Raw genomic sequence first — 21,009 nt, forward strand, 5'->3', positions numbered from 1 at the left:
CAAATTAAAATCACAAGATACCATCACACTGACAATACTGGCAAAGATTATAATGTTTGATATTGATACAATAAAGTGTGGATGAATACATCCAACCGGAAGACCAACATATTGCTGGTGTGGTGTATATAATTAGAACTCTTTTCTTTTTTTTTTTTTTTAATGTTTTATTTCTTTTTGAGACAAAGAGAGGGAGACAGCATGAGCAGGGGAGGGGCAGAGAGAGAGGGAGACACAGAATCCGAAGACAGGCTCCAGGCTCTGAGCTGTCAGCACAGAGTCCAAAGCGGGGCTCGAACTCACAAACCGCGAGATCATGACCTGAGCCGAAGTGAGACACCTACCGACCGAGCCACCCAGGCGCCCCTAGAACTCTTTTCAAAAATAGTGTGGCTTTATCCAGTCAAGTTGAAAACATGCTTACTCCTAGGTGCGTATATCCTGGAGAAACTTCTGTTTGTTTGCAGTACTGCGAAAGCATACACATTCAAAATATTCGTAGCAGCACTGTTTTTAAGGGCAAAAAATAGAGAACACCTCACATATTCACCAATAACAAAGTAAATACAATGGGATATCATACAGTTGTAAAACAAAATGATTATAATTGCATGCAACAATGTGGGTGAGTCGCAGGAGTGTAATACTGAGTGGAAAATAATCATGACAAGTCTTTACAGTAGGATTCCATTTACAGAAAGTTCAGGAAAATAGAAAATGAGGGGCCCCTGGGTGGCTCAGTCTGTTGAAAGTCTAACTCTTGATTTTGGCTTAGGTCACGATCTCAAGGTTTGAGGGTTTGAGCCCCGCTGATAGCTCATAGTGCAGAGCCTGCTTGGGATTCTCTCACTCCTTCTCTGCCCCTCTCCCACGCTCTGTCTCTCATTCTCAAAAATAAACATTAGAGGGGGCGCCTGGGTGGCTCAGTTGGCTAAGCATCCAACTTAGGCTCAGGTCGTGATCTTGCAGTTCATGGGTTCAAGCCCTGCATCGGGCTCTGTGCTGTCAGCTCGAAGCCTGGAGCCTGCTTCGGATTCTGTGTCTCCCTCTCTTTCTGCCCCTCCCCCACTCACTCTCTGTCTCTCTATAAACATTACAAAAATTTTTTTACTTAAAAAAAAAAAAAACATTGAATAAAAAAAGAAAATGAAACAATAAACCATGTAAAAACAAACATATAGTGGTTACCCCTGAGGGAGTAAGGAAGGGAATGGTAACAGAGAAGAGCAAAGGTGATGCTGTCTTTTTTCTTAAACTTGGTGGTGGTCTGTGGTGTTCACTGTAATATTATTTTTCATATCTTACATACATTTTATAAATATTCTTTTGTAGCTACTGAATTCTTAATATAAACACTTCCCAAAAAAGTGGGTATTAAGATTAGTTTTATAATGGTGTGGGTCCAAGGGCATACCGTCTTCACTGGTGTGGGGCTCCGTACCAGCGTCCTGATCCACTTCCTCCAGCGTACCGTGCTCACTGTATGGGCTGTCACTGCCAAGTGCAAACAGAAATTCATATAAAGCCAAAGGAAGGATTTCGAAAATGAACAAGTGCTACTCTACGTAAAGATGTAGGACTTTGGAATGGCAAAAGAGTCAGTTACTGGAGAGCCTTTCCATTAGACGCTGGAGCCTCCAAGGATTATCTGGTCTTATGGGAGTCTAGGTCCTTCATCTTTGACTGGTCTTTCGTATCCACAGAAGTTAAAGTTTGGCTGAATTCTAGCGGAGTGCGATTATTGTGCTACGGCTACACCAGTTTTTGTAAATTCATGTCACTATTCCTTACTGCATATAAATTGATGGCTCTTTGATTTCTGCTTTGAATCGACTGTAGTATCTTTCCCATCTTCTGACACGTGTTCATTTTAGATTCGTGAGACTCACGATTTTATTCTTTTTAAAAACTTACCCTTTAACACTACCACACTCCTCAAATATGTGCTGGTGAATGGGATGCATCTACCACAAAGAGAAACCTGACATTGCTGTAAAAGCCCACTTAAGTTGCTGGTGTTGGAGAGAAAGAGTAACTGCTTTATCACTGACTCTCTGTTTAAAATGAGTGATTGCCCGTGGAAACACTATGAATGGGAAAAGGACACAATCAAGCACAGGTGACTGGCTGCAAGCCTCCTTATTAGGGACTTTACCCTGTTTGTGGAAAAGCGGTGACCACAAAAGTTGTAGGATACAACACATCAGATAATATTGACCGGACCTCCACATACCGCTCTTTGATAAAAGGAGTAAGAGCAAAACTTACTGATACGGCCCTGAATATTTGGAAGTGCTAAGATACTGGCTTTGCAGTAAGTATGACTCTGAAGATAAAATTATGCATCTCGCCAGGGCTGAGTTTTATACATTTATCTTCCTAGAGCCAAGATCAGTCAGTACCTTGCACATAGGAAGTGCTCAAGTAAATATTTTTAAACTCGAATTTCACGTGTAAAATTACCAGCTACATCACAGAACTGGAATCTATCATGATTTGTTAATTTAGAAAGAAGTGCTTCTGGAAATAGTTAATCTTCAGTTTTCTTAAGGCATAAGCCAATCGTAATGTGTTTTAAGCCCATTATTATGGTTTAGGTGTACTTTCAGGTACTTAGGATCTTTCAGCTACCTTCTACTTAATCCCCGGTGAGGCAATGGGATGTGTCCTGAGGAGGGTCCAGAATGGGTTTACATAGGTCTCTTTCCAGCTGCTCCTGGATCTGAGCTGCACAGAACAGTTTCTGAAGTGGGCTGGGAGGCAACTGTTGAGTGGGAAGGGTCATGTGGGCTTTGGAATCAGACAGACCTGGGCTGCCTGCAGTTACAATTAGTCATTGGCCAGGCTTCTTGGCCTCACTTTACTTGGTAGAGTGGTTAGTGTATAAAGTGATCACATGCACCAAGGAGCTGGCACACAGTAGGGGTTCAAGGATTAAAATAAATTTGCTTAAAACGACCATTACTACTATAATTGGTTAGGATAATATTTATTAGTAAGAATGGAAATAAGAATGAAAACATATTTGGTTGAGAGGGCTCCTTTAAAATGATAAACCTGAAATACTTACAGCCAAAACTATTTCAGAATGAAACTGAAATCTGTCAGTTCGATCAGTTATCTTTGATATAAAAGTAAAATTAGTACAGCTCTATATGATACGTTTCAAAACCACTATTCTCTACAGAAGTTACAATAGGGTGGATAGATCTTAAAGGATGTCATCCTTGAGGGAAAAGGGAAGGGATGAATAGGAATTTCCCTAGTGAGAGGCCATGTTGTCATGGGTCTTAGTATTCTCATCTAATCTAAAGAAGGGTTCCTGCTGCTTCTTTTTTTAAAAAATTGGAATCTTTGGCAACTTACAGTCAATTCTTTTTCTTAATTGGATTGATATGTATACTTCCATGATTTTTCCAGGGCAGGGGAAAGACTAAAATGCTTGGACTTACCAGTAGTCATCCCCAGCCATACATTTCTCATAAACAGGGCCATCCAGCTCTTTAGCATCCGGGAAAATAGTTTCATGGTGGATGATGATGGTTTTGACAATTTCATTCACATGCGCCTGACAAGACACTTGATCCTGTATTTCTGGGACGGGCATCAATGTCGGGCCAAAACAAATGGCCAGGTTATAAGGGTCCATCATGTTCTCATCGCTGTACTGTGAAAGGCTATGAGAAAAAGAAAAGTTATAAAAGGCGAGAGAGAAAAAACAAAACTGATTTTTTTTTAATGTTTATTTTTGAGAAAGAGAAAGAGAGAGAGAGAGAGAGAGAGAAAGAGAGGGAGCGCACAAGCATGAGCAGGGGAGGGGCAGAGAGAGATGTAGACACAGAATCCAAAGCAGGCTCCAGGCTGTAAGTGCAGAGCCCAACGAGGAGTTTGAACTCATGAACCACAAGACCTTGACCTGAGCCAAAGTCGGATGCTTAACCGACTGAGCCACCCAGGTGCCCTGAAAACTGATGTTTAATAAAACACTTTATATTTTGAAAATAGGGATCCAAAGCATTTTATTTGGTTTTTGTTATTAGAATAAGATGATCTTCCATAATACTTTAAGTTGGCTCAACAAATTCCAAAGGAAGTAAAGCAACTTATAAACTTTCAACTAGAAAGAAACTGAAAGGGGAATATAAATCCTACTTACTTAATTAAGTGGCATTTTTCAAAGCCACAAGAGTTTAAGATAATTTCTATTACAATGGAGACCAGGATCAAGTAAATGAGTTTCATTTGTAAACACTATGGTCAGGCTCTAAATGCTACTCAAGTAAATCCGGGAAGGTCAGTAGTGAGCTCCATAAAACTTGATGGATGTCATCAAAATTGTCCTCCCACTAATCAAAAATATCTCAGATTTCAGTTTTTTCCCCATAAATCTTGAGGAAAGCCTTGAGGAAAACAAAGCCCCTTTTCTTTGTAACCACTGAAAGAAGGCAAACAACTCTGGGCTTTATGATGTGTTTTTGGGTAAGACCACCAACACTACCCTGTCAATGTCAGAAAAGACACTGTTAAGTGCAAGAGAAGGGGAAAAGAATCCCCAGTTATCTCGTTCCTTTTAAAGCTGGCAAACAACAAACTTTGGGGAGATTTCTGGTTGCCTCAAACTAATTTCTAAATTCGACCCCATGGGTATCTGTGAGGTATTTTCCACAAGGGCCTCAAAATAAGTCCGCTCTTTTTCACTCTAACATGTGCACAAAGTGTTGTTCTAGGGAGAAGCTAGAGACGTTATCTTTTTGTGAAGAAAATGTCAATCTTGAAAGGACATGTAAAATCCAGGTGAACAGATGACAAATGGAAGAAGGAAAAAAGAGACTCAGCCACATTTGTGGGATGGTGACAGACACAAAGACAGTGAAATACCACATGACCTGATACCTTACCCTTTTTAGGAACTGATAGCCTAGAAAGTCGAAAATACAAAAGCATTATCTCCTCAGCTAACATATGTCTTTCCCTTCTGCCATTTCTCAAGCAGACAGTCTTTAAAAAAAGTTCACAATAAAGGGGACGGTCATGTTACACATCATCTGGAAAACGGATGCATGGAGGACAAGTGAGATTCAGAGTAAGAATGGTCTAATTTTCAAAAGACACACGTAAGCTCAACAGGGAGAGTCACAATTCATCTTTCTGGGTCTTTCATTTAGTGCTGGCTTGAAGAGCAAAATCTTCATATAAAAATGTGATATCCAGGTTTCAACTTTACAATTAAAAGAGAATAGGTTATTTCTTTTCTCAAAATTCCTGTCCCATGTGTCCTATCCTAGAGGCTGAGGCTGGTCTCTGCATGAAGGCAGGTGTAGCAAGCCAGGGGCATCTTTAGGCAGACATGCTGAAAGTCATGCCAGCCGGCTGACTCCTGGCACATTTGCTGTTCTGTTGAGATACATGGTGAGTTCGAGTCGGGTTTTGAGAACTTTCTTTTTAAAAAAGTTTTTTTAAAGTTTACTTATTTATTTTTGAGAAAGAGACCGAGAGAGTGAGTGGGGAGGGGCAGAGAGAGAGAGAGAGAAAATCCCAGGCAGGCTCTGCACTGTCATCACGGAGCCTGATGCAGGGGCTCGAACTCATGAACCATGAGATTGTGACCTAAGCCGAAAACAAGAGTTGGATGCTTAACCAAGTGAACCACCCAGGCGCCCCTGGTTTTGAGAACTTTCTTGATTTATGGTCTGCTTTCCTAGTCTACTGTGGTTTTTTGGTTCATGGTGGGTTTTGCTCAGGTGTGTCTGGAAAATTCGGTGGGGATAGCATGCAGAGGGCCAACAGCAATGCAAAAGGCACTTCATACTGGGGGAAGTGAAGCAATTAAAGGTGAAGACAGCAAGCCTCCAGATTTTTGTTTTTTATGAATTTGAGGATTTAATACTAATGAGGGAGTAAGATTTACACACACACACACACACACACACACACACACACACACACACACACACACACCTGACCCAAGGTCACTGGGGATGGATCATGAACACCTTTGCTTCAACAATTCCATTTTCAGCAAAGCAGGTCAAATTCCTGAATTCATAGAAATTCAGGCTCCTGTCCACGTTTCCCTATTTCCAGCTTCATTATAGCAACAGGGGTGCATATTTGAGCTGAGTGCCTTGGATGTGATTTGCCGTCAACTCTCTCGTTCAGGCCCCGAAGCCCACTGTCCAACAGGCTCTGGCTCATGAAGCTCTCTTGAATTTTTGTCTTAGGCTCTTCCAGAGCTTGTAAATGACAGCAGCTTGTTGAGATGTGACCCCACCTTGCTTTTTGGTTTAAGCAGTCAAGAATGCCTCCAGCTGGTTGTCTACAGATGCAACAGACCTACGAATCCCCCTCATCTTCGCCAGAAAGGGGCAGAGCTCTTCAGGTGATGCCTCCACATAGAGCCGATTCCGCAGCAGCAACTCCGTGATGTCCTGGTGCCCGTGGAAAGCTTCCTAGGCAAGGCTGCTCAGCAGCCCGCTCAGAGGTTTGGAGCCCTCGAGCTTGCCTGCCATAGTCAGCAAGCCTTCAGATTTTTAAAGCTGCCTGGGTAACTAGGCTTATTTAAAGGCAAAATTTATAGCCATCTATTTAACCTACACATAGTGTATATCCATCTCTCTAGATACTGCTTATTTCCAGTGGCGACTTCTGTACAAATGGGTTCCTACTGTCACTTGTGCATATTTTACTTCTTTGCAAGCATTTCCCCATGATACTTGGTTTCCAGGGTCAATCTGACTGGGTATGATTTCAGAAATGGTTAGCAGGATTGTAGTAAGTCCTTGTGGCTTCTGAGAACTTTAAACGTCTAATGAAGTAGAGAAGAGAACATATCCTAATTTTAGGAAGGGAGAATCTGTGCCACATGGAGAAGGCATTTCCCTGAGCTTACTCCCCTTAGATCATTGAATACCAAGGGGACTCTCAGATATGAATTGAGGAAGATAGTCTTATAACGGGGCCCATTGTTGTTATTATAAAGTAATGCAAATGAAAATCCAGTTGCCTAAATTATAACAATAAAGTTTCTTTGAAGATAAGGCAGTGATTCAGGGCGCCTGGGTGGCTCAGTCGGTTAGGCGGCCGACTTCGGCTCAGGTCATGATCTCGCGGTCCGTGAGTTCGAGCCCCGCGTCGGGCTCTGTGCTGACAGCTCAGAGCCTGGAGCCTGTTTCAGATTCTGTGTCTCCCTCTCTCTGATCCTCCCCCGTTCATGCTCTGTCTCTCTCTGTCTCAAAAATAAATAAACGTTAAAAAAAAAAAATTAAAAAAAAAAAAGAAAATAAGGCAGTGATTATCTTAAGGGTTCTGTGACATTGTTTTAGAGACTTTTAGAAGTATCTTCTTCTTGATAAGGTCTCATTATATTGAATTTGCAGACACTCCTTCTTGGATCTGTATATAATTTGCACCTATAGTTGCACTCCTCCCTTGACTACAACATCAAAAATCACAGACATTTTCTGCAGTGAGCAGGTGGGTTGCATCATTTTGACAAAAACATTCATGACATTAGCTTTGGATGGAAGTTGGAAAAACATGTATTTCACTGAACAAGTGTTCTTTTTAGTAATATTTGTATATTTTTGCATGTAAGGCCACAGTTTCTGCATCTTTCATCTATCATGCAATGACCTTGATCTGCTGAGGAAAAACATAACTTTGGTCTACATTTAATCATCTCCTCTTCGACTATGCTGATAAATGGGACCTAATGTACATTTTACAGAATCCAAGAACAAAAACAGAATTCAGAGCAGTGCAAACGGAATGGAAGACAGGCATTTTGGCAGAGCATTAGGGTACTTACTGATTGAGGAAGGCAAAGAGGTACCTCATCACGATAAGGACGGACCTAGGCAAGGTCAGGAGGAGTTTGCGGATGTGAAGCGCCCTCTCATAGAGATTATCTATTCCTACAGACAGAAGAGAACATGGTCAGGATCCTTTCATCTGCTACATTTAAAGTAGAACACTGAATACCAAATTTCATATCCGACCATAAGCAATCCTTTGGCCCTAGGTGGGATGTAACTGTAATCAAGACAGTGAATCCATGATCAGCTTGGGTGTAACACCATTTCTGAGTGTCTCCTTTGACCCATCACTGTTTTTTCTGATTTCCAAGGTCTCGAGCAACTTAGCGTCTTCTAGGTTTAAAAATAATTTTTCACTTGCTGTTATTTCTAGATTTTGCATTTGATATGGTTTCAACTCCTTTTTGCTTCATGTCAACTAAAGTAGCTTTTGGGGATATCTCCCTTATGATTTAATAATTTATCCTATATTTATTTGTCTATTACTATGATTCAGGCAATGTACCAGGCTTTGAATCTCTCCTTCCTCAAAATTATTGTAGTATTTTAATGATATGACTTTTTACCTTGTGTTATAATACGTCATCAGTTTTTCAAACATGTATTTTAGCAGAGCCTACTAGGTTTCAGGTACTGAGTTAGGCATTAGAAATATGTTAGTGATTTGAGGGGTGACCGGCTGGCTTAGCTGGTGGAATGTGCAACTCTTAATCTCAGGGTTGTGAGTTCGAGCCTCATGTTCGGTGTAGAGATTACTTAAAATTATGTTTTATATTAAATCTTAAAATAAAATCTTAAAAATAAATAGAAAAAAAATACATTAGTGGTTTCATTCTGGCTCTCACAGAACTTATACCATGGTGTTTACAGTTTTTTATTTCCTTACCCTGTTTTCCCTGAGAGAGCTCCCTGAAGACAGGGGTACCTGGGACTTACCAGTATTATTATATACCTCTTTACTAGGAATACAAATTGCTTAAAGCTTCTTAATACTAAAGTGCTTGTGAACAGCAGCAAAAAAATACTAATAATCCAGTATTTCCATAATGGTCTATATTTTACATTTTCACATTTGTTATCCAGTTTAATGCAGATGACAATACTAGGGAGTAGGTAAGCCATGTAATGTCATCCCCACTTAATGGACTAGGAAAATGAGAACTGGGTAAGTGGCTTACCCCAGGTTACCTGGCTGGAAGGGTGGAGCTGGGACTAAAACCTATTTTCTGTTTAAGTCTGGTTGTCTTTCTTGGATTTCAACGTACTTTAAAGTACAATATATTTTTTTAAGATTTTGTTTTTAAGTCATCTCTATACCTAATGTGGGGCTCGAACCCACAACCCCGAGATTAAGAGCTGTACGCACCACCAACTGAGCCAGGTGCCCCTTTATAAAGTACAACTTTGAACACATTCAATAAGCATATGTCTGAGAAAAATATTTATTTTTTATTTTTTAAATTAAGTACACTCTATTCCCAAAGTGGGGCTTGAACTCAAGACCCCAATATCAAGCATCACAATCTCTACCAACAGAGCCCTACTTTAGGGTTAATTCCAAGATGTGAATTTTCTTTTCTTTTTTTTTTCCTTTTTAAAAATTAATTAATTTTTTTAATTTTATTTTTTATTTTTTAAAATTTACATTCAAATTAGTTAGCATAGAGTGAAACAATGATTTCAGGAGTAGATTCCTTAATGCCCCTTAACTATCTAGCCCATCCCCCCTCCCACAACCCCTCCAGCAACCCTCAGTTTGTTCCCCATATTTAGGAGTCTCTTCTGTTTTGTCCCCCTCCCTGTTTTTATATTATTTTTGTTTCCCTTCCCTTATGTTCATCTGTTTTGTCTCTTAAAGTCCTCATATGAGTGAAGCCATATGATTTTTGTCTTTCTCTAACTAATTTCACTTAGCATAATACCTTCCAGTTCCATCCACATAGTTGCAAATGGCAAGATTTCATTCGTTTTGATTGCTGAGTAATACTCCATTGTATATGTATACCACATTTTCTTTATCCATTCATCCCTCGATGCACATTTGGGCTCTTTCCATACTTTGGCTATTGTTGATAGTGCTGCTATAAACATGGGGGTGCACGTGTCCCTTCGAAACAGCACACCTGTATCCCGTGGATAAATGCCTAGTAGTGCAATTGCTCGGTCGGAGGGTAGTTCTATTTTTAGTTTTTTGAGGAACTTCCATACTGCTTTCCAGAGTGGCTGCACCAGCTCGCATTCCCAATGAAAGGAACTATTCTTAATGTATTATTAATCTTTAATCTTTGCCAAATCCCATAGGGGGCAAGTCATTTTCAGGCTGGAAGAGGACACAGGCAATTACTTCCAAGAGGCTTAATTTTAATTCACGATCCTCTGGTTTCTATCTCTCAGTTCTAAAGTTAGTTCCCGTACCCTTTAAAGGTAGTTTCGAAGCTTTATTAAAAAAAAAACAAAAACAAAAAAACCCAAAACAACCACATCTGGGGAAACAGGTATTTGTTCACTGAGTGGTTAATTTTCTTTTAATTTGTTAATTTTTAAAGAAGTTGTTATTTACATGCCAGTTAACATACAGTGTAATATTAGTTTCAGGTGTATAATTCAGCAATTCAACAGTTCCACAGAACAGGTATTTAGATACCAATCTCACAGCAGCATTATTCATAATAGCCAAGAGGTAGAAATAACCCAAATGTTCATTGATGGATTACTGGATCAACACATGTGGTACATATACACAACGAACCATTACTTGGCCTTAAAAAAAGAAATGACATTCTGATACAACATGGATGAACCTTGAAGACAACTTAAGTGAAATAAGCCAGACACAAAAAGGCAAAGACTGTAGGGTTCTACTTACATAAGGTACCTGGAATAGTCAGATTCACAGAGACAGAAAGTGGAACAGTGGTTGTCAGGGGCTGGGGGGGTGGAGCGGGGTAGTTACTGCTTTCCGGGTATAGAGCTTCAGTTTGGGAGGATGAAAAAGTCCTGGAGATGGACGGTGGTGATGGCTGCGGAACATGTATTTAATACGACTGAACCGTAGGCTTCAAACGGAGAAGATGGTACATTTTGTGCTACGTATATTTTACCACAATTAACCAAATAGATCGGGGGAGGGTACCATGAGACGCAAATGAAGGATTTCAGGAGAGAGAAGCTACAGGCATGTAAAAAAGTGACACCAAAAAGGCCAGAGAAGATCACGGGAGGCAGGCGTACGTTCTCTGCAACTACAGGAAACGTAAATCAAAGCAAAGCGGAATTGTTGGCATCCCTGAAGTGGCAGCAGATCTATCTGTCCCAAAGGCCTCGGAGCGTGATGGTTGTGAGCAGGACTCAGATATTACCTGGCTGGTTGCTCAACAGGCCTACGGCACACATCCTACAGGAGTCTCGCTCTGGCACAAATGACTCATTTACTCTCCCGAGTCCTGTTAGCAGGTCAAAATTTATGGTTGCTGCGGACGCTCTGATTAATGTGCATTCCCAGCTGGCTCTGAGCGCAGCAACTCATGATCTCTCACCGCTTTCTGCTGCGTGAAAAGACGGATCTTTGCGTCCCCTCAGAAGAGTTGTCAGAAAGGGAAACCAGTATTTCGTGTGGGTCTCTTTTAAGCTGGCCTTTGTTTCCACAATTCAGAATCTCATGTAATTAGGTAAAAGTGGCATTCGTCCAATCTTGGTCACAGGCTCAGAGCTCCCTAGGCTTATTTATGTTCTTTTCCTGGCACTGCACAGTTCCCATGTCAGCATCCCAACTTCACAGCATGGGGGTTTGACAGCTCTGTGTAAATGTGTGTGAAAAACTCACCACAAAACACAGTTACTTGACAAAATGGCAAAAAGCTCAAATGGCCATTACTCTGAACATACCAGTTCTCTGTGCGCTATGTGCAAAAGTATTTGTTTGTCAGAAAACAAGTAATAAATCACAAGATGCAAGCTTATCCCCAGGTATGACAAGAGGGAAGGAAATTAACGGCCATACTCAGAAATGGTTTATTGAAGAGCAGGTACACAAATATTTCTGAGCTCCACAGCTCAACAGGCAGTATTCAAGGTGAAATTCCCAGCCCAATGCCATTTTTAGGTTCACTGTCAGGTTCCGAAAATTGTCAAGGTACCAATCAATTGTGAGCACGTAATAGTGTATGTGTGTGAATGAAAGCGAAAGAGAAAAACAGAGAGATGTTCTAGTACATTTAGATGAATCTTAGCCTAGCCTTGAGATGAGTTACTGGCTGCTCTTCTGGGTGAGAAACGAAATGCTTGAAAATCTTCCTAATTAATCATTAATAGATTGAGTTCTGTGAATTAAACCATAACGTTCTCTCCTAAATAGCAACAACTGTAGAAATAAATAAATACAAAATGTTTCTCCTCCTGCTGAATGATCAAGGTTAGTAAAGAAACAGTCTTAGATTAGGAAGCTTCACTTACTCAGTTCAGAGACTAAGCCCGTTCCGTATTTTTAGGGGTAAAAGGAACCCCTAATAAGGCATCAAACAGAAATTTAGAATTCAGACAGAAACCATCACGTATGCTACAAAGCTGAAAGAATTTTCAGCAACAAAAACACACACTGGAGAACCAGGAAGACAAAACAAGAGATTTTTTTTTCCATGAAACAATTAGAAATGGGCAAATAGATTTATGTACTAAAAGGCTCATCGTAGTATTTTGTTTAATTGCAAAATCACTGGAAACAACCTAAATTTCTAAAACTAGGATGTGTTAAATAAAAGCCATTATATGGTCACTAAAATCTTACTTTATAAAATACCTACTGACACAGGAAAACGTTAATAACATCATTAAATTTGAAAAATGGCTTTTAAAGAGCAAATGATATAGTACCATTTTTAAGTAGATATATTGAGATATAATTCATGTATAATTCATATATGCAAGGTATACAGTTCAATGGTTTTTAGTATATTCACAGTTCATCAATCATGATCTCAGTCAGTTTTAGAACATTTTCATCATCTCAAAAAGAAATCTCACATCCATTAGCAGTCATTTAGTATGATCCCTTTTATTAAAAGTCTGTGGTATATCCATACAATGGACGATTGTATTTGATGATAACATAAAGTGCTGATACATGCTACAACATGGGTGAACCTCGAAAACATCGCTAGGTAAATGAAACCCGTCACCAAAGACCGTAGATTGTATAATTCCATTTATATATTAAGTGGCCAGAATAGGTACGTTTATAGCAGGTAGATTCATGGTTGTCTGGTCCTGGGGGTGGAATGAGTAAACGGGGTATGGTTGCTAATTCTGGTTTCTTTTTGGAGTCATAAATATGTTTTAAAATTGTGGTTATGGTTGTATAATCCTGTGAATATACTAGAAAACATTGATTTGTACACCTTAATGAAGGAATTGTATGGTATGAGAATTATATCTCAGTAAGCTGCTTTTAAAAGTAGATAGGTGGGGCGCCTGGGTGGCTCAGTCAGTTAAGCGGCCGACTTCGGCTCAGGTCATGATCTCGAGGTCCATGAGTTTGAGCCCCGCGTCAGGCTCTGTGCGGACAGCTCAGAGCCTGGAGCCTGTTTCAGATTCTGTCTCCCTCTCTCTGACCCTCCCCCGTTCATGTTCTGTCTCTCTCTGTCTCAAAAATAAATAAACGTTAAAAAAAATTTTTTTATAAAGTAGATAGGTATAAAAAACTTAAAAAAAAAGTACATAGGTATACGTATAGGAAAAAAACTGGGAACATACCAAAAAGGTTTACATTATCTATATGTAGAGGAGTCACAGCTGGTTTATTTTCCTAGATTATTTTCTAATTTTTCTACAGTGATCACATATTAATTGCATAATACAGTTATTTTAAAAATGTACTGGCTGGTTATTTGATGATTTTAAGAAATTACTGTTATTTTTTGAAGGTATGATAATGGTATTATGGCTATGCTATATTAAAAAAAAAAGAAGAAGAGAAGAGTCTTCACCTCCCAGATATTCATACACACAGAGGAAGTGATGTAATGTCAGAGGGATGATGGAAGGGGTACAGGTGGGATAATTTTGTTCAAGAAATGAAAACTGTTCAAGTTAGGTGATTATTTATACTGGAGTTCATTGTAATTTTCTGCATCTTTTTATAGCTTTATAAGTGAAATTATGTATAATAAAAGAGTCAAGGGGTGTTTGGATGGCTTGGTTGGTTACATGTCTGACTTCAGCTCAGGTCATGATCTCATGGATTGTGAGTTCGAGCCCCATGTTGGTCTCTGTGCTGACAGCTCAGAGCCTGCTTTAGATCCTCTGTCTCCCTCTCTCTCTGCCTCTCCCCTGCCTTGCACACACACACTCTCTCAAAAATAAATAAGCGTTTAAAAAAAAAAAAAGAGTCAAAAAGAAGGTTGACTATGAACAGAATGGATCATTCAGTTCCACTTTGGCTTAAAAAAAAAAAAAGTTGTGTGTGCCCACGAATACAAAAAGAGCAGAAGGAAATGCAAGAAAATGTGTACATACCATTGAGTCTCTGAGTAGCGGCATTACGTGGGACAATATTTTGTTTCACATGCTTTTTGTGTACTTGTCGAGTAGTCTCAAAGACTACATATGTTGGTATTGTGGTAGGTAAAAGACCCCCTTAAAAAGGTTTCCTCATGCTCAAGTAGTCACCTGGATAACAACACATAACGTAAAATGAAGTGCAAATGTGTCCTCTGGTTTCCCAGCTCCGAGGCAGCCAGGAAAGACCACAAATTGCTTGAATAGCTCTTGTAGGGCAAGTCCAGTGGACTTCTGCCCTAGGGAATCTCAAGGCCATGGTTTATGGCCATTCTAGGAGCTGCCCAGAATGTGTGGGCACACTCTGGAACATTTACAAAACCATTCACAAAGTGCATGGTTTAAAAAAACCAAACTAAAACAATCCTCGGTGAGAAAGTGAGACACTACCAAGTACGTCACTTCAAATTTAGATTGCACTGGAGTCGACCAGGTGCTCATCCGGGTAAGTAATTTTTAAAAAGAAATATGCAGCGAGTTGGGGAATGAATAGTGCACATTAAAAAGAGCGCGTGCATGCGTGCTAATGCCAATTTTCTTTTACCGCGTATATTTGCAAGCTTCCAAGGAATGTAGTATTTACGGACATGGAAATGGCACAATAACAACTCACCATTAAAAAAAAAATCTTCCCCCAAATTCTCCAAAAAATAAGCAAAAAGTAGTAGGTAACCAGACAGCTATGTAAACTCTTAAAAAAGATGAAAAGTGAAGATTTTTCTATACAAAGTAAATACCACATGAAATTACTTTAGTAGGAAAAATCAGTCCAATTATAGCAATGCCAGGAGAAGATGACACAGATATAAACAATCAACCTACATGAGATCTCTCTCTCTCTCTCTGTGCTTCTATTACATACTAACTTAGATTGCATTTATTTGTAAATACCTTAGCTCTCTTACTACTTTTTTAAACCTCTTGAATGCAAAAATCAAGTCTTTGAATCCCTAGAAAGTTTTGCACACTGCAGGCAATTAATCAATGGTTCAGATGATCAAAACCTGTAATGTCAGTGAAAGGATATAATGATGAATGACATATTATATACCACTCTCAAAGAATTGATTGAAAATCCAGAAAAAAATACGGTATATACATCAGGGTCACACTGGTATGAGAAAAATGCTTGCCTAGAGATAAATCAATAATAGCTAGAAATCCTCTCCTTTTTAAGAGATTAGATGTTGGAAGAAAAGGGGTTGTTATAAACAGTGCCACTGTATGTTCTTGAAAAACCTCCTATTCTGCAAAAATGTGCACTAAAAATAACAGGACTTCTGGGGAAAAGTAGGGTTGGGACACACTGCTCAATACCTATGCAACTTTGTAACTCTAGCACTAACAGTAAGTAACATTGACAGTACTACCTAAATGACTAGCACAGTTAAATCTGTAACTAACCAGCATCTCTACTCTCTAGCGTCCTTAGCGACCTTCAAACCTGGGACTCCTGCCCTTTTTTTTTTTTTTTTTAATGTTTATTTTTGAGAGAGAGGAGAGAGAGAAGGGCAGAGAAAGAGGGAGACATAGAATCCAAAGCAGGCTCCAGATTTCGAGCTGTCAGCACAGAGCCCAACGCGGGGCTTGAAGCCACAAACCATGAGATCATGACCTGAGCTGAAGTTGGATGCTTAACTGACTGAGCCACCCAGGTGCCCCAGTTCAGATTTTCATAACCACAATAATATTTTTTGTTCAATGAAAGTATGAAGTGATTTTACAACACTAACTGACAGGGCAGTCCAACGCACTTTATCCCACTGGTACATGTAAACATGTATGTTGATAAGATGTATGTACCTAGAAAACCACCGAGCCTCGTAGAGTGCTTATTATTTTTCCAGATTTAACTTTCTGGCTAGGATATTAGGAAAGTCTCTGAACAAGGCCAAAGGAGAATTCCAGAAGTGTGACACCTCCTTTTCAGTTCTTTCCAGCTGGGTCATAGGCCTACTGTGGTGACTCAGGCTATGTAAGGGCCTTGGAATGGACACACAAGGCACAGTTCTGAACCCCACACAAGACATCAGGCTGTGTGAGGTGGGGGTGGAGACAGAATTACGCCTGGTGAGTTCATCCTCAACAAGAGCCAGGCTTTTAGGCCTGAATGCCGACAAAAGAATTCTGGTGAAATTTTGGTGGCATTCAACGACTATTGAGTGATGTACTTACTGTGTACCTGGAATTAATGATGCCAAGCATTAGGGCTACAAAACTGAATAATCTGTCAAGACCTCGCAGGCCTGTGCAGCTCACTGTAGGCATTTCAGTGAACATACTCTTTGTTAGGCACTCCTCCTGGTATTTCACATGGATAAGCTCATTTACTTCTCAGCCCTGTGATATGTGGTCTGCTGTTCTCCCTGTTTTATTTTTGTGAAATGTTTACTTATTTTGAGAGAGAGAGAGAGAGAGAGAGAGAGGGAGGGAGGGAGGGAGGGAGAGAGAGAGAGGGAGGGAGGGAGGGAGGGAGAGAGAGAGAGAGAGAGAGAGGAGAGAGAGAGAGAGAGAGAGAACGCGAGCACACAGGTTGGGGAGGAGCAGAGAGAGAATCCCAAGCAGGCTTCGCACCGTCAGCACAGAGTCTGACACGGGGCTCGATCTCACATACGGTGAGATCATGACCTGAGCTGAAATCAAGAGTTAGACGCTCAACTGACTGAGCCACCCAGGCACCCTTATTCTCCCTATTTTATAGCTCATGAATCTGGGATGCAGAGACTTAAGAAACTTGCCTAAGGTCACATAGCTGGTGAGCAATTTGAACCCAGGCTATTTGAGTTGAAAGCCTACATTCTTAACCTCTTCCCTGAATTCTCTCTGTAGCACAGAGAAGGAGGGGTTAAAAACGCTAATGTGGGGCATTAAGAAAAACGACAGACCTATGTACACAGTGGAACGTTAGTAGAGGAGACAGGGACTAATTCCGTGAGGGGGTATGGGAACGATGACATGCTGAAAGGGTGCCGGGCCAGCAGTCCTTCAAGCAGATGTCACATGGCTACCAGGGACAGTAGACCACACGGCGTGGGCAAAGGCACGGAGATGGGCGATGGCCCGGAATGCTGCAGCTTGTGGCGTGCTGCTGTTGATAAGTGAAGTACACAGCCCAGGGGTGGCAGAGGGAAGTGTGGACAAGCAGAAAGAGACCAGATAGAGAAATGACTCGGTTCTACGAAATGGTCACACCAAGGAGCTCATCTTCTGGTGGGAAATATTGAAAGAGGTTTTAAACGAGAGTGGTGGGAACAATACGACCAAATCTGCCCTGTGGGGTCTAGCCACGGTGTGAAGGACAGAATGACACAGGGAGGCGGTGGGTAGAAGGGAAGAGTTGGCAAGATCTAGAAGTAGAGACTGACTCCACTTGGCAGACTGTTAACAGCAGTCCCAGTGGAAGCCAAGTCACTGGCACTGGGAGTGGGGAAGGAGGGATGAGCTGGGAGAGTTTCTGACGGTAGGAGGACTTGAGGATTGGGGGGCGAACCAAAGGGTGGGTTGGGCAGGTGGGGTACGGCGGTTTCTTGATTGTTTTTTTTTTAATTAATTAATTTTGAGAGAGAGAGAGAGAGAGAGCGAGCACACGCATGAGGAGGGGAGGGGCAGAGAGAGAGGGAGAAGGAGAATCCCAAGTAGCCTCTGTGCTGACAGCCCAGATGAGGGGCTTGAACTTGAACTACGAACTGTGAGATCATGACCTGAGGCCAAACCAAGAGTTGGACATTTAACTGAGCCCCCCACCCCAGGCGCCCCGAGGCAAGCTTGATTCTTATGCAGGCCCTCACTGTGGGATTTGAATCAGCTCTAGACCCTTGCCTGGGAACTGGGGCTTTAAAAAGGCATCCTGTGGGGCGCCTGGGTGGCTCAGCTGGTTAAGCCTCCAACTTCGGCTCAGGTCACGATCTCATGTTTCATGAGTTCAAGCCCCCCATCTCTGGATCCTCCCTCTCTCTCTGCTCCTTCTCCACTCACACACACTCTCTCAAAAAGAGATAAACATTAAAAGCCACATGCATTTTTATTTTTATTAATTTTTTTTTAACGTTTTATTTTTGAGACAGGGAGAGACGGAGCATGAACAGGGGAGGGTCAGAGAGAGGGAGACACAGAATCTGAAACAGGCTCCAGGCTCTGAGCTGTCAGCACAGAGCCCGACGCGGGGCTCGAACTCACGGACCATGAGATCATGACCTGAGCCGAAGTCGGCCGCTTAACCGACTGAGCCACCCAGGCGCCCCCACATGCATTTTTAGATGTACAGAACTCGGTACGGTTAACATCTAATTCCGGGCATCATTATTTCACCTTTCCTGTAGTGTCAACCCACCCCCCCCAACCCCGCCTCTGCCGCTGTTTACCTGCTGATGATTCTCAGTTGTATGATACATCATTCATAGTCCCACAGCACCTTTGCCTATTAGCTGGGGATGCCCACGGACAGATAATTACCACCTGGTGTCTGCACTGTACTGATGGTCATTTATCTCATTTTACTTTAGTTCTCGACGTAATGTTCCAAGATGGGTAAGTTACTCCACTCTTAAGATTGGTGGAGAAAACCAAGAACCAAGAGCCAAAAAGAAGTTACATTCCATGTTACAACTTCCCCTTCTCCCTTAGCTGTCGGTTGGCACCTGCCTTTCTGCTTTATTCCAGTCACTAAGTGGGACGCTCTCGGGCTCTATGGAACTTGCGGGTGTTCGGGAGCAAAACCCACTCAGCTCAGGGCGAGGCCACAGCTGGAGGATGACTCACATCGTATCCAGAAAGAAAACAAACGGTCTCAAAAATCTGGTGGTCAAGGGGTAGTGGTTAGGGGAGGGTACGCGGAGGGGGGCCGCTGCCTTTCCAGGAAATTGGTGAGTGAAACAATTCTGGTGCGAAAAGAGTTTAAAAAAAAAAATCCACTTACTGATACAAGAAATCAGATCGTTGAATCTTTCCTTAGGAAAGAGGGGGTTTTCCAGCCCACGGAAATACAGCTTCAGAACGCCAGCAACGGAGTTAATATCATGGTTACTCTGGTCATCAGCCAAAGGGTTTTCACCTATATAAAAAAAACATCAGTTAGATGCACAGTGCTTCTGTTTCTTCCTCTGAATAAAGATATATTTCTGTACTCACACATGTTTCTATATATACATGTATCTTTTAATTTCGCTTTATGAAAGATTATATAGTACTAAAATTAAACTAATTGGTTTAGATATCCCAACCCATGATTAACCTAAAAATAGTTGGTTAAAATAAAGCTTTTTAAAAAATCTCAGGCTACCAAATAATCCCTTACAAGTTACCCATATCTTAAAATAAAATATTGTGGCACTTATAGTTAAAATCTAATCCTAGCTTGACATGAGTTCAAATACTACATTCTGTGTTTTTTATCCTACTGGAAAAAGACACAATATAGATACAATATCAGAAATATTATAGGATGCGCCTAATTGTGAATGCCTACAATTATACAAACATTTCCCAGTGGCACAGTGCTGTTCACGGCACATTTGAAAGCTGCCTTCAGCAGTGGGAGATTCTGAAATCAGATAGAGGAATTTGAAAATGTACCCTTACTAGTACCGAGGGATTTGTATAAAAAGTACAAATTTACAAAATATATCCCAAATATGAAATTATATCATTCTTTATGGTAAGCAGTTTTAAAATTTACATAACTGGCCTGGCTATTCCACGTCCCTGAGAATTAAACTGAGATAAAATTCTTGAGAAGCTCAACATAACATGCAGCCTTAAGTCAAACTCCATTTTTTATTCACAGGTCTGTTCTGAAGTTCACAAAAATTGTACACTGCGTTTTAACTTTTTTTTTTTTTTTTTTTTGCCTCTTGGGGCAGTTTATTTTCAGGGACCTGGGATTCCTTTTATCTGGGAAATGATTGAACACAGATTCACAATTTTTTTCTTCTTTCCCACAGAGAGAAAGCCTCACCCAAAGAGATCACAAACAAGTAACAGAATACCAGGGGGATTTCCAAGGAAATATAATAAAGCATTTTGCCTGTGGTAACTGGCAGAGAAAGTGACGCTTTAGACACTTCAGCTTATGCTGAACATGGTTCATAGAAGAGACTGGGAGCATGTGGCTGCTGAGAGAGAAGGCTGTTCTGCTCCACACATCGTATCAGAGAACTTAAAACAGAAAAGACAATCTGGAGCCAAGTTGATCTCTTCCACCAAGATTTCAAACTTTCAAGGGCTCTGTGACAAAGGAAATGAGACTGAGAGAGAGAAGCCCTGTCTCCAGGCCATGATACCCCCCACTCTGCATGTTCAGCCTGACTTTCAAACAGATGAAGGAAGGTACAGATTTACCCAGGAGTCCAAGGACACAAATCATCATAATTGGGGAGCATCAGTAACTAAGAGCCATCACTAACGAGTTAGGCATTTGCAGTGATTATACCACATCCCCACACCAAGTTGGAATCTTGCAGATGAGGAACCTGAGACCTAAAGAAGAGATGAGTAGCTTGACCAAAATCAAATGATTAGTAAATGAAAGAGTCTGATTTGATTCTGGGTCTGCCTAACACTAACGTCTACGGCTTTGCTAATTATAATGTGTGGATTAACAGTTCAGTAGGATTTATTTGAAGCCAATTATGAACAAACGTAAGGT

The 21,009-nt window shown here is 40.9% G+C and overlaps 1 protein-coding gene and 1 pseudogene across 3 annotated transcripts in view; both read right to left on the reverse strand.

Moving 5' to 3' along the window:
- SRGAP1 (SLIT-ROBO Rho GTPase activating protein 1) overlaps positions 1–21,009 on the reverse strand; it is a 277,813-nt gene that overhangs the window by 17,112 nt on the left and 239,692 nt on the right. For all 3 annotated transcript variants that reach the window (XM_019454985.2, XM_019454984.2, XM_019454986.2), the window contains exons 15-18: positions 19,282–19,416; positions 7,808–7,913; positions 3,453–3,677; positions 1,415–1,494 (exon numbers count right to left, since the gene is read on the reverse strand). In XM_019454985.2, coding sequence (XP_019310530.1) covers positions 1,415–1,494; positions 3,453–3,677; positions 7,808–7,913; positions 19,282–19,416 — 546 coding nt within the window. The remainder of the gene's footprint in view (positions 1–1,414; positions 1,495–3,452; positions 3,678–7,807; positions 7,914–19,281; positions 19,417–21,009) is intronic.
- On the reverse strand, positions 5,941–7,034 carry LOC109270424 (COMM domain-containing protein 1-like; annotated as a pseudogene).

The sequence above is a fragment of the Panthera pardus genome, unplaced genomic scaffold (genome assembly GCF_024362965.1).
Source record: "Panthera pardus isolate Hobbes unplaced genomic scaffold, ASM2436296v1 HiC_scaffold_6, whole genome shotgun sequence".
NCBI lineage: Eukaryota > Metazoa > Chordata > Mammalia > Carnivora > Felidae > Panthera > Panthera pardus.